The 14,146-nt window shown below is 31.6% G+C and overlaps 3 protein-coding genes across 15 annotated transcripts in view; 1 reads left to right on the top strand and 2 right to left on the bottom strand.

The window, feature by feature from the left end:
• Nucleotides 1-493: 493 nt before the first annotated feature.
• On the bottom strand, nucleotides 494-4,217 carry LOC124948438 (GA-binding protein subunit beta-2). Of its 2 annotated transcripts, none has more exons than XM_047492056.1 (8): nucleotides 3,895-4,217; nucleotides 3,397-3,499; nucleotides 3,050-3,208; nucleotides 2,769-2,966; nucleotides 2,343-2,688; nucleotides 1,998-2,267; nucleotides 1,627-1,901; nucleotides 494-1,556 (listed from the first exon to the last, which is right to left on the bottom strand). In XM_047492056.1, the coding sequence occupies exons 2-8, from the start codon at nucleotides 3,457-3,459 to the stop codon at nucleotides 1,299-1,301; spliced, it is 1,569 nt and encodes a 522-aa protein (XP_047348012.1). In that variant the 5' UTR covers nucleotides 3,460-3,499; nucleotides 3,895-4,217; the 3' UTR covers nucleotides 494-1,298. The 2 variants fall into 2 exon arrangements, with proteins under 2 accessions (XP_047348012.1, XP_047348013.1); XM_047492057.1 differs by lacking the exon at nucleotides 3,895-4,217 and adding an exon at nucleotides 3,660-3,878.
• Nucleotides 4,218-7,626: 3,409 nt separating this feature from the next.
• LOC124948441 (dynein regulatory complex protein 9) overlaps nucleotides 7,627-14,146 on the bottom strand; it is a 42,839-nt gene continuing 36,319 nt past the window's right edge. Inside the window, exons 2-7 of one of the 3 annotated variants that reach the window (XM_047492062.1) lie at nucleotides 11,212-11,541; nucleotides 11,018-11,119; nucleotides 10,660-10,900; nucleotides 10,375-10,581; nucleotides 9,150-9,281; nucleotides 7,627-8,112 (exon numbers count right to left, since the gene is read on the bottom strand). In XM_047492062.1, coding sequence (XP_047348018.1) covers nucleotides 9,180-9,281; nucleotides 10,375-10,581; nucleotides 10,660-10,900; nucleotides 11,018-11,119; nucleotides 11,212-11,384 — 825 coding nt within the window. In that variant the 5' untranslated portion in view covers nucleotides 11,385-11,541 and the 3' untranslated portion in view covers nucleotides 7,627-8,112; nucleotides 9,150-9,179. Of the gene's footprint in view, nucleotides 8,113-9,149; nucleotides 9,282-10,374; nucleotides 10,582-10,659; nucleotides 10,901-11,017; nucleotides 11,120-11,211; nucleotides 11,542-12,049 lie in introns of those variants that run through there. The other 2 variants (XM_047492063.1, XR_007100726.1) reach the window with 2 other exon arrangements.
• LOC124948437 (acetylcholine receptor subunit alpha-like) overlaps nucleotides 13,917-14,146 on the top strand; it is a 94,382-nt gene continuing 94,152 nt past the window's right edge. For 7 of the 10 annotated variants that reach the window (XR_007100724.1, XR_007100723.1, XR_007100725.1 and 4 more), the window contains exon 1: nucleotides 13,919-14,146. This exon is cut by the window's right edge. The gene's annotated coding sequence lies outside the window, so the exon portion shown is untranslated. The other 3 variants (XM_047492053.1, XM_047492054.1, XM_047492055.1) reach the window with 2 other exon arrangements.

The raw sequence follows: 14,146 nt of genomic DNA, 5'->3' as shown, positions 1-14,146 counted from the left end.
AATAAATCTGGCTGATTTGTTTCTTTCTTTTTTTTTTCTCGATTCGATACATCATTTCTTTTTTTTTATTGAGTAAGAATAGCGAGCCGTAAATAACATTTTTTATTAATATATGCATGTATATAAAGTCATATTTACAATATACATTATTTGAAAAAGTTTTAATATTTTTTTATATCTGCATTGTTGCATTCCATAATGCTTCGTGCTATTGTTATTGATATTTTCCTTGCTTGCTTAATATATGTATATCTGAGTAAAATACTCTATTTCGTATAGAATTTGATAACGATATTTGATATTTTAAAAACGTTAAAACACACTCCATTCCATTTTATATTAACACCAATCCTTTTGTTTAAATATCTGAATTTTCATTTTTATACTTTCATCACAACAACAAAATTCACTTTTAGTACAAATATATGAATGTTGCTATGAAAATATTTGGAATGCAACTATTTTTATTAGTGTAATATGTAAAGTGATAGTGTCTCTTTGTAATATAAATTTATTTCATAAACACATCTTTTATGTTACATTCATGAAAAATCTTGAACCATTTGCTTATTTGCTTTCTACATTTTGTACTCTTAATGTAAAATGGTAAAAATTTAAAGAAACATCTTTAATAGATGGCTACATTAAATTTATAAATACCCTGCTGTACATCTGTGTACATTTATCATATTAAACTTATAATTCATGTCGAATGGATTCGTATTGTTTATGTAATTGTATGCATATATCTATATATACTGCAGAATATATTAATGAATCCTATTTATAAATGATTATTATTGTATGATATAGAAAAAGAATAAATAAATATTTTATCTTGTATTCTATTTACTAAGGCAAATATATAGGAAAATATAGTAAGTTAATATTTTTCTATATTTAAAAGATTAGGATTTTTTTATTACATTCAGGAGACATTATGTAGAAAGCACTTCTATGTTAATATGCGTATGTAAGTTCTTTTTTACAGAAATTATTTTCATCTTCAATCTAGCTTCATCATTAATTATTTTAAATGCACCTTTACAAAAGTATGCATATATTAAATTAATATAAGTTCATGTATTGAATTATGAATTGTTGTATATAAGAGATAATATGTGAGTAGATAGTAAGATTCGCATAAGTTATCAGTTGTTTATGTAACTTCACTTGTATATAAAAAAAAATTCAGCAATACTACAAAATTCGTCGATTAAGTATTTGTAATAAAAAAAGAAAAATGCTTGCGCTTATTGTAAGATGAAACCATGTGGAGAGAATTTACTTATTTAAAATTATTTAGATTTTCTTTGAGATGCGATGTTTTTAAGTTGCTGTTTGTATATTTCTGCTTCCTCCTCCTTTTTTTGTAATTGCTTGCGATATTCGGCGGCTTGTCTTCGGGCTTCTGCTAACTGTCTATTAAGCACTGCTATATCCATTACTGGCTCATTATTATCTGTATTATCTTCTTCTATGACTTCTTCTATATCATCATCCAGTTGTAAAATGATTGGTTCTGTTATCTTGGAAGATGAAGTGACTATTTTGTTCTGTAAAACAAATAGGTTTAGATATGCATTTGAATCCATAAGTATAGATATAAGATATCAAATTATTTACCTCTGACGCTGTTGTATATTGAGATTGCGTTAATGTTGGAACAGTCACAGCAGTTGAAAGAGAAGAAATAAATAATTTTCCAGCTTTATTATCTACGGAAGATCTTTTTAATATGTTCGGGCCACGGGATGTAAGGCTAGGTGCATTTTGATTTAAAATCTGATCTGCTCGTATAGCTATCACTTTTCTTGGAGTTCCTCTTCTTGAAGTTACTTGAAGTCGTTTCATACTTAATGGAGAACCTCTTGTTAAGTTTAAGGCAAGTTTACCAGCCTCTACGAATAAGAGAAAAATTTTATTTTATTGTTATTATAATGATTAATATTTTATATTCCAATGGAATATTTCTATTTATTTAAAAGCAAGCATACCTGTAAGGACAACAGTTCTTCCACTTTCCATTGCATTCTCTACAATGGACGCATCATCATCCATTGGTATCATTGTAATTCCATGTGCTTCTAATAACCTGAATTGTTTATTGACTCCACTCATTGTTGTTACATCTTTACGTTTTTTATTATTGTTAACATTATTCGTATTAATAATTTCCTCTGTATCTTTCATTTCTTTTTCTGGTTCCATTTCAGTAGATGGTGGTACATGAATTTGTTGAAGAATCATTCTTGGCTTTTTATTACCTAGAATCGAAAGAGTTTTATTACAAAAAAGAATATCCTCTCAATAACAAGATTCTTTAATAATTTATTACTTACCTTGGGTATTTTTACGTTTTGATTGTGATTGTTGTTGAGCAAGTTCTAGTTTTTGTTGTTCTTCATTTGCTGCTTCTGCTTCTGCTTCTAATTGAATTAAATTGTGAGTTGCTACTTCTAATTCTGCAGAACTAGCTTGATTTTGTTGTTGGGCTTGTATTCCTATAATTTCTCGTTCTTGCTGAAGTATGTCCACCAAGTCAAGTCTATCATGTTCCAAAGCTAGGCTAATTGGTGTCTTGTCAAATTTACTAGTTGCATTTGCATCTGCACCATGTTCCAATAAAACATGCATCACTTCTATATGTTCCCTTTCTACTGCCCAATGTAAAGGAGTCATCTTAAGCTAAAGATGTTATGAAGTGTGTTAAATTATTTATACTTCAAAGAATTATATTTATTTTTGGTTTTTGATTTTTTGTTTACCATGTCTCTACTATCAACATCAGCTCCATAGTTTAACAATAACTGTGCCATCTGATGATGACCTTCATAAGCGGCCATATGCAGTGGTGTTCTGTCTACCTTGGTTCTTGCATCTCTGGATATTCCTGCTCTGAGTAAAACTTCAGCGGTTTCTGTATGATTATTTTGTGCTGCCAAATGCAAAGCACTTGTACCAAGCTGAAAAACAAAATTCATAATAATAATATACTTTTATACAAATGAACAATATTATCTTAATTAATCGTTATATAGATACATACACAATCTGTCGTGAAGGGTGCTCCTCTACACATAAGTTCACGAACAGTCTCTGTGTCTCCATTTTTTGCACTAAGTAATAATTGCTTTCCTAATTCTACTATTGATAAGGCATCTTGAGAACGTGAACGTTGGGAGACATCGCAAGATAAAATTTCAACCTGGCAAATATTGTTCGAGAACTCTCATAAACATTGATTTTCTAATACAGATTTTACATTGAACTTGTATACATTATATTCTTTTATTGTATTTGATGAAATCATTATTTTGATCAAATCTAATTCACATACATAACTTGTTTCTATTATTCAGTTATAAATGCAATTGATATGAAAAGAAAACTTACTGGTATAAGAGTGTCTTCGTCCAGTCCCTCGATATCATTGGCACAGATACTCTCAGCTTGCATGTTTGTATATCGAACTCAATTCCCCTCTCTCTGATGCACACTAAAATCAAATTATCCATAATATTTAAACGGTGCCACCAACTTTTCCGAATGAATAGGGTCGGCTCCGAATGTTCCATTTTCCAAGTATCAGTCATTGTACTTCGACCTTGAGGCACCGAAATTGAAAGTAGGTCGTAAAAATTGAAACGGAACTCAACTCGAAAGAAACGCGCTATCCTGATCACTTTATTCCTTTTCTAAATCACAAAAGCATCGCACGCTTATTTTTCGAAATTTCCTTCGATACAGGATGTTTTTATTTTGCCATCTCAGATCGCGAGGAACTTCCTGTTCCTGTTCATTAAACGGAAGTCCCATGCCATAGGCCCTGCGTTTCATGACCAAAAACTATCCAAATCGATTCGCGATAGCACGGAACGAAATTATACTTACGACCAGCACATTATTCACGCGTTTTGCTGGTTTTTCGTGCAAGTTTCCGTCGAGCACGCGACCTTTATCAGAATTCTTCCTCCCCACAGCCTTCTCGATTTACGGACTGGCTAAAGTTTTATAAAAATGGCGACGCATTGGCGCCATTCCTGACATAATTTATCCGATATTCCAATGAACCTTGAGCACGAATCAAAGAATATTTTTTAAATTCAATTGATTACAACAATACATTTGTATTCTGGTTTATAAAACTGGTTTATTACAACATAATAAACGATCTAAACGTAAAATATGTTCAATAATAATAATGTTTCGCAGCGCCGCATAGCGGTGCACGTGGAAATTATTTATTCTCGAAAAAAAGTTAGGTACGTGATATGTACGTAAGGTTAGTTCGTCGGTTAACACTTTTAAAGAGACCGCGAATCTTCATGCATTTCATCTTGTTTATCAGTTTTATTATATCGACGAGAAATTCTATAGAGATACAATTGGCAGAGCAATATCTCTTCATATCATACATATATAAGATATAAAATGTCTAAGATAAATGATATTGTTTTTTCATTTTTTTTAAATATAAGCAAACTAAGCATTTTTATATCATTTCGATAAAGTTATTGCTTTTCGTTAGTTTAAAAAAAATTTTTCCATTGTTTGTTAGTTCGACAGAATAGGTAAATTTGTTTTAGCGCCATATCACGTGATCATCATGCCTCCTATCTCACTGACGACTAAGTCCATGTTACAAGATGTCGGTGTAAAACGGTGCTCGCTTGGATCACTGCCAAAGCTTTCAATTTCGTATTATTTGACGCGTGCTACATCATCGCATGTACCATATGCTCCTAAAGTATTACAAAGTTCCTATGAGGTATCGTAATGTACAACAAACATATTTTTTAAAGAAATGTTTTATGCGCTGTATTATCCATCGTCCACAAATTGATACTATAAAAAATCTTTCAAAGGTTTAACATCATTTTTTTTATAGATCATGTTCGTCGATAATAAAAGAATTTTGAAAATTTCGATAATATTTACGATCTAATGTAATTCATTTCATATAGGTATGTATTTGCGAGAGATATCGATAGGTCATCGTTCGCGATTGGTCGAAATTTTAAACTTTAACGTATGATTGGTTAAAACGTTGTAACGATATTTATATCACAAATTCGTATCAAATGCTTTGAACATTACCTCACGATGTCTGATAATTTTGAACGTCATAATGAATTATCGTTTATTCTTCCATCCTGTAAACGCTGATTAATAATTTAATCTAACAGGTAAGAATACGTTTTATAGAAAATTACCGACTTACGATCAAAGTGATCGAAGATTTATGCGCGGCAAGTTTAAAATGATTGTAACCTATAAATGAAAAAATTCGAGGATTCTTCGTAATAACCGTTGAATCAATTTATTAATTTCGAAACTTTTTTCTATGCGATAACGCAATCGAGGACGAAGGTTTGCTCATTAATTTTTCTTTATATACACGAACATCTAATATTTTACCAATTGTACTCGACCCAATCTTCCTACATCTCTATTATTACCCGGTAGACTCCTATATATCTATATATATATATATATATATATATATATATATATATATATATATATATATATATATATATATGAAAATACGAGAAATTTCAATATTTTTTATTCTTCCTCTTCGTTTTGTCTGTCCTTCTTTATCTACAGGACATGTATATATACATACATAATATACATGCATACGTCATTGTTTTTTTATTTTTTTTTACTTTCTTCGTCTCTACTATTGTTTCTAAATCTCTCGTTTCTTTCATTTTCTCCTTTTCTCCATTTTTTCCACCTCTTTTTTTGTATCCCTTACTTTTTCTCTCTCTTACACACATACACTATATTCTCATCCATTGCCTTCTACCACATTTCTAACTCTGTGACTAGCTTTCCCCTCCCTGTAGTTGACCCAGAATCGTGGAGATAACGGAGTATCAAGGTGCAACACAATGAATCTCCGTACCTAGGTATACACACGCGGTTAACTCTATATATATATATAACATGTGAGAAACAGTAAGAGGGAGGGAGCGAAAGCGAGAGAGAGAGAGAGAGAGAAAGAGAACCATGTGGTATACGTATGGATTACTGTTGGTGGCTCGTTATCGCAATTGATAATATCATGGATTGTGGCTCACGGTTGAATTAAACAAATTTCACGGAAATATCGGTTAAAAGGATTTTATTGGCTAACGGTTTAACCAACGTAAATTATCCATAAATATTACATAATAGAAAAAAATAAATAAATAAAAATAAAATAAAATACTTATTGAAGAAATATATTTTATAATGAAACATATATTTACTGTCATAATTGTAATCTATTAACGTTAAAGTATTTTCGTTTAATAATGTTTAAAACATTTTTAATTTTCGAAATATTGTCCGTTTAGAATCGTAACAAATTTCATTAAAATTTTTAAATCGATTTATTGGTAAGGATAGATAATTTTTGTAACTTCGTAAAACTCGATACGTATCCGTTATTCGAAGTTTTGGGAACGTGTAAAATAACTGACCTTTGAACTCTCTATAGAGCAAAGGTAGCATAGGAAAGTATTATGCATACAGAGTTTACTATCGGGTGCGTGCACCGCCACATCGGGTTACCCATTCCTTATATCGTAATCTAAGGAGGTGCCTGGCCGCGCACGGTCACGGGAGTGAGCTTGCATGCTTTCAAACGGAGTAGGTTAGAAGGTTCGTGAATTTCTCATGAAGGAAAATGCATCGTCCCTCGTTGACGATGACCAAGGTGTGCATATGTGTGTATCCTTTTCTTTGCTACAAGAACGTAACAAGTACTTTCATCTCTTTTAAATGTCATCGTTCGAGATTTATATACGTTATCCGTCAGTAATCATCATTTCGGATGATCATTTATTCTATTTTCCGTGTTCGGAACTCCGGAAGGATTAAGAAAAAATGGATCGTATTTTGGAGTATAAATCATCGAGAGAAAAATAATAAAAGTAGGTGAATATAAAAAGTAAAAAAGAAAAGAAAGAAGGAAAGAAAAAAAAAATAGTTACACTAAAACTTCGATACGTCACTCGGAGATTAACCTTATAACTTTTACATCGGAATTAAGGGTCGTTATGCAGCGTGCTAACGTTCTTCCAAACTACGCTACGATATATATATATATATATATATATATATATTTTCTATATACGTAGACATATACATTTATAGATTTACACGTACATATAGACGAAGTTTCGTGCCGCAGTCGCCGCACGGACTATTACAGGTTCTATGCGGTCTCGACCGCTGCAGAATTCAGGAAGTGTTGCACGGGAAATGAGATTCTTGCGTGAACAATACTCGAGACTCGAAGACCATTCCCTATTTGCATCGTGCGAAAAATAAAGAAATATGAGGATCTTAGAAACCGCCTCCCAAAGATACGAAGCTTCGGTTGGTTTCGTTATTTTTATTTCTAGAATGATAAAAAACATGAAGTCCGAGTGAAACTTTAAAATAGAAATATATTATGTTCAATGTATATAACGTTTTATGGACTGTATTCGTATAATTAAAAGATATGAATTAATTTCATTTAAATAGTTTAGCGAATAAAATGAAAATTTATTTCTAATCACGAAATATGGTAGATACATATTTATATGTTAGAAGTTGTTACTTTAATGTATTATTATCGCCATTATATTAACAAAATATCAATTAAACCAATTATTTTACAAAACCTAGATAAATACAATCGTCTTAATGAAATTCCAATAGATTTAACTAGAATATAAAATAATTTATTTGCCATACGAAAGGTTTATCTTCTCTAAATTTAGTTTGGTCAACGTACGTTGAGACTCAAAGAAACTTCCTTACCTTTCCAAGTGTAAACAAAAGAGGGAGTACGCTAGCGTTAAGTAAATTCTGTCTTCTCTAATCGTCAGTATTCAGCACTGAAGTGTTCAACCAACCGAAAGAGAGTTATTTCTTCGCTTTAAGTTGACGTTTCTTTTTTTTCTCTTCAGGTCGATACGGACCCAACTTCCGGCGCACCATAACACCACGCCACAAAGCTTGGATCCTGATGGCACATTCTTGCACATGCTGTTCGTGTTTCTTCTGTTTTTTCAATGCTTCCTTTTCCGCGAGGTAAGCGTCTATAAATTTTTGCTTTTGTTTATACTGTAATGGAAAATTAATAGGACGAATTTCAATGTGTTTTCGTATCACCGCATAATAACTAATTGGGACGTTAAGCTTTCGTTAGAGATGAGTGAGAATATTGGAATTGGTACTCGTTCTTTTTATTCTTTTCTTTCTTTCTTTTTTTCATGCCATCTGTTACAATTATTCGTGATTGCTCAAGTGATAATATGCGCGTATGTCACCATGAAAAACGTAAATTATTCATTAACTATTTAAACTATTTATTCTTGTCTTTATAAATTTCTTCATTAATTATTTTAGATATATCGTTATTTTAATAATAATATTATACAACACATGACTCGTTCATATTGAGAATACGTTGTCTTGAATTCGATTATGCCACAAGTGTTTAAGCTCTTTCGCTTGTACTCTTGTGTATAAATTGTTGTAGCCGCGGTGAAATTTCCTTTGACTCTAAGTCGATAAGTGAAGTACGTAGAATTTAGTATAATCTTATAATTAGTTATTTTTATATATTATATAAATACGTGTGTATGTATTATAAATAGATATACGTATCTTGCATTTTGAAATTCACACGCATAAGAATGACGATAAAAAAACCGTAAGAGTTAATCGTAAAGCTTCGTAAAAGAGTTTCAAGCGTGTTTCTTAGATCTTAAACGTAAAATTATGGATATCGCTCGATTCGAAATAGTCACGAACGAGTTTTTCAGTGGAGTTTATCGATTCTCGTATAAGTAAAATTTCTGCGATATGCCGAGTAACATAATGTCGAGTTTGATTTTTTACAATGATCGATAATTTTCACAATATATATATGTCGATCATCATCTTTTTCGAAATACAATAATCGTTCGTTTCGATCTATAATTTTTATTGAAACATTGGCTGAAAGTATTATATATGCAAAATGTTCCCATAGGAATCAACGGGACATCGTGTAGCCATCTGTAGTTGAACTATTTTTCTATTTTTCTTTGTGTTTGAGGTCTTTGTCGGGAATAAGACAGCCTCTTTCTTTTCTATGTTTAGAACGAAAACATTACCTCTTGTGAAAGTTCAGCTAAGTCTTTTTGTCAAGTTTCTATCTCTATGTTCACTTCACAGATTTCCTTCTCATACATTTTCTTCTCTTGATCGTACCGTTTCTGCCATTCTTCGATCTTTTCTTCGATACTCTGTAATTTTGTAAAAATATACTTTATTTATCTATAAGTATATACATATATATCACAATTGATCAGAATCGAGCGTTTAAATGGGAACATCATGTATCAATAAACAATATGTGTTCAAAATTGTTTCTTTTTACTAAGTACTATTATGTATATATAAGCAGATTAATATATAGATATTTTTATTTAAATATTTTCATCTTGTATATTTTATATATATATATATATATATATATATATATATTTCTTGCTATTATATAGAATGTGTCAATAACTATTATCATATATTTTTGGTTTTATGAAAAAAACATCTGATGATTGAAAGAATTTTTTCTCGAGTTCATTCTTTTATTTCGAGATTTCGAGATTGATCGATATTTTTTTAAATAGAATCCTACGATTGTTTTCGCATAAAATGATTTTTTCGTGCAATTCTGAATAAAAAAAGTATTAGAATACAATGTCAAAAAATTATTCACGAAGTATTTTGAAACAATGTTTAATGCTTTATACAACTATAATAAGCCATATCTTTTTCTTTTTTATTGAAATTAGAAAAAAATATAAGAAGAAGAAAACGAATGGTTCAAGGAAGATTATATATTACATATTTTTTTTTACAAATGAACATGTATTTACATGCATTATTGTACTTGTATCATATTTAACGTGGTAATATAATAGTTAATGATTCATTCTTTATATATATGTATATATATATTATACATTATTCTTTCTTTTAATAATTGAAGGTCATTAGTAGGCACTTCGTATACATTTGATTCAAAGCACCCAATAAAAAACGTATCTAATGGGAGTTAAATCCGATGAGCATCAAGACTTCTTTTTTTCTACAAAAATAAGAAAAAGAATAAGAAAAAGACATTTCGACAATATTTATTTATAAACTTTATAAGTCAATATCTCTTGAACGAAGGATTTGCGGGCATACTTCCAGAGGAAAATTTTTCTTATTCTGAGATCCTAAATTCATATTTCAAGTTCAGCCATTTAACTCGGGGAGAGTTTGTATATACAATATAATATATATACAACATATGGCATCTAAAAATATTTAAAATATTTTCATACTCACCGCGATATCCTGGATAAGAAACGTAATCAATTCGGTAAATACAATTTCTTCCATTTTTTCACGCTCGTGAAGATCATCGAGCGTTTTTTTAAATCTTTTCCATTCGTCCTTACACTTGATCGAATTTTGTTGACACTTAGCTTCATTCCACTTACACGAATACTTATGTTCAATGTCGTTAACTATTTTCAGTTTTTCATTTTCATTCTAACAAGCATTGGAAAGAAAGGAGGAGTTTCAAGTGGGTGGATACGAAAGAACTTTTTCTTTGTTCTGACATAATACCTTTAAGTCGAGCAGTATATTCCTTAGACGGGTTCTCTCCGCTTCATTGCTCATTTTTTCGTTGGCGATAGTTTGTCGAAGCTCCATCGCAGTTTTCTTCATCGCCGTGTATTCCTCGAATAAAGTCTCCTCTTTTTTTCTCTGGGTCACAATTCTCTCAATTTCTTTGGTCAATACATCGAAACTACCATATTCGCGTATTTCTTCCTTTAATTCCTCCATAATTCTTCTTATATATAGGCTATTCAGAAGTATCGAAAAAAAGAAAAAGAAACGAACGAAATTATACAAAAAGAAAATTAATGTCAACGAGTTTAGACGAGAATTAAAGAATAAAAATTTATATTATCGTTTAAACCTATCGTTATGTAGTTTGTTATATGTAGCTTGTTCCTGCATATCTTTTATCATTTTTTTCATATCTTCGTTAAGTACTTGCTTGTCTGTTGTTTCCAAATTTCTATAAGGGAAAATTAAAAAGAAAAAAATATAATGTTGTAAACTTGTAAGAGATATTATGCGATATTATTTTTATTTAATATAGGAACATACTCGAGTTCGTAAAGAATATAAGGAACGGTCGTGTTCTTCGATCGCTTAAAAATCTGTTTGAGAGTTTTTTGATAAATAACGAGCGCATTCGTGCAGTCTTCGAATATTATCGAAAGAGCAGCCACTTTCGAAGAGGAAAGTTCGGATAAATTATTTACTTTCTTCTCGGCCATCGAGTACCGTCCAATTAATCGATCTCTCTCTCTCTCTCTCTCTCTCTCTCTCTCTCTTTCTCTCTCTCTCTTTTTCTCTTAATTTAAAGAAATTCAACAAGTCGATCGATGCCGATCATTAGTGAAATACTTCTTGATCTTGACGTGTTCTAGAAAGCTTGTAAAATCATTAAATGAAATATTTGTATATGTACATAGGTAGCTCTTACATTTCAACAAAATTTTATTCGGTTGATTTTGCGCCGAGTAATTGAATATAACTGGCACCTATGCGCATACACACATCCTACATATCTGTTAAATTCAACGAACGAGCCAATTTATCATACTTCCGTGTACTTCGTGAAAAAGCCATCTCGTTTCGATTTTTGCTACTCTACCGTTTATTTATTATTTTTATCGTACATCTCTATGTATAGTTCGCTACAGTATTTCAAAAGTTCCTTTACGTTTCCCGAGAAACGAATAACGAGACCTTTCATTTTAATGTGCGACGTTTAATCCGTGATTTTTACAATTTTACAAAGAAATTTATATCTTTTGTGCGTGTTTGTGTGTGCGTATGTGTTTATGCGCGAGATTAATTTATGTACATACATACAATATTGAATTACGTCGATCGTATGATTAATCGAATCGATTCGAATACGAATGATTCTACTTACTTTGACGAATTTCGAGATATCCAAAATAAAATAAACGTTTTTGTGATGTATATCATATACTGATCGATTTCGATATAACAAACGTTTTATACGAGCACCATAAACTTCAGCAAGTGGAGTGGTTGCTGAGAAACGTTTTTAACGGTGAAAACGGTTTGATCTATCGCTTGTCGTTACTCTAGCAACCATAACAGTCAGAACGCAACCTCCATGTACGTATTTATAGTATGTATCATCAAAATTACGCTTGACATTGTGGAAAGCATTTTTAAATAATAAAACGTTATTACTTTCATTTTCACTTCTCGTTAGCACCTGTCAATTGTATTAAGGGTATTACGGTAAGTAACCATTTTGAAAAATGATGATTAAATAAGACAAGATTATTATCGGGAATAGGAATGAAAATTCTTAGGTAATGCAAAGAACCCGTTTGGTTTCTCGCGTACAATTAAAAATTTTTAAGAATTACGTAAGAATTAGACTATGTCATAAATTGATTATTTTATGGTAGGTAATTTCTGATTTTTCATTTTAATCGAATAAAATGTAAGTAATTTTTTAATCTTTTTAGATGGGATCTTTGATAATGAGAAATTTTGTTCTTAGAATCTAATTGATTTCATGTTAAATAAAAGTCTTGTTACATGAAAACCTTTAATTATTAATGCTCATTAGAGTTTCTTAAGTCTCAAGAGTGTATTAAAAAGGGAAGTTCGAGGAAATCAGTCGAAGTCGAAAGCTGTTGAGCTGATGGCTGTCGTAGAATATATCCGTATCCTTTCACGTTAGGTCTTCGGAAGAAAATTTCATTGGAAAAAAGTCTTGTGGACAGAAGGACTTTCGCTTCTGCTTTGGTTCTTCCATAGAAAAGAACAGGCCACGGAGCATGTACCACTTTGATTGGAAAAGTTTCGCGCTCAGGAGACTTTAATTGAATCTGCATTGTCTAGAAGGTCCCTCTCGAACTGTCACAAAATTAGCCTCGTTTTTTCCCTTAAGGACGTTGAATTCTTTGGAAAACAAACAAAAAAGTTTCAGCTCTTTCTTGTTATGATCTATAAATCGCAATGATCCTCGTTCGATCGGTCAATAGGATGGACATTTTTTAGATAGATCTTTTTTTCGTTTTAAAAAATAATAAAGGTTGAAATTGAAAGGCATTTTTTTGTATTTCGATTTACATTAAAGTTGCCTAACGAAAGAATATAATACCATATAGATTATATGAATATCAAAATCATGGTTAGATCATAATTAAAATTATTAGAAAAAAATATTTTACTTCCTTTTATATCTAACAAAGTCGATGGGAATTAAAATCAAAAGACCGATTAAAATAATATACTCCATTGCGATCTTCGAAAGTTTACAAAATTTCGGATAAATTTTTTTTCATTAGTTCTTATTGATTCTTTTATCGTACTATTTATAATGTTTAATCTGTCGCAAATTTTATAAGTCAAAACTTGTCCATCGTCTTAAACCCCGTGGGGTACGAAACCAATGACGAATATCAATATGAAACAATAACGTAAAACAAATGCGTTTAAATGAAATCTTTTTTCAATCAAATTTTCCCAAGTTCGACGATTTACTCGTGGTACGATGACGTTTATAAGGCAAACGATAGAAATAAATAATTCAGTCCATTTAAACGCGAAATTCATTTCTTTGACTTTTAAATACTTTATAATTCATAAAATTTCTTTCGAAATTGAAAAAAGAGGCGGGAGAGTGGGCGAGTCGGTGAACGTGGCGCTCTCTGTCGAATAGCGCGGTAATTTCGAAATGGGCCAGGGAGGGACGGGGTGAAGGATAAATAGGGAAGAGAAACCGGGGGTATTCGGCGTGTTTTGGCTGGGACGCTTGCGTATTTGCGAGGCGGCGTCGCGTCGGCGCGTTTCTGCCGCGCCCGAGGTGCGTGGAAGCGCCAGATTGCGAGGGCGGTGTCGGTGGTGGTAGGAGCAGCAGCAGCAGCAGCAACAGCAGCAGCAGCAGCAGCAGCAGGACGTTTTCGAGGCTTCGTGCCTCTCCTCCTTGCTTGCTCGCTCGCACGCTACTACTCCTCGTCTCGTCCTCGGCGAGACGACGTGT

The sequence above is a fragment of the Vespa velutina genome, chromosome 4, assembly GCF_912470025.1.
Source record: "Vespa velutina chromosome 4, iVesVel2.1, whole genome shotgun sequence".
NCBI classification, from domain to species: Eukaryota; Metazoa; Arthropoda; class Insecta; order Hymenoptera; family Vespidae; genus Vespa; species Vespa velutina.
The sequence above is the reverse complement of the archived record's forward strand: the minus strand, read 5'-3'. Positions and strand labels throughout refer to the sequence as shown.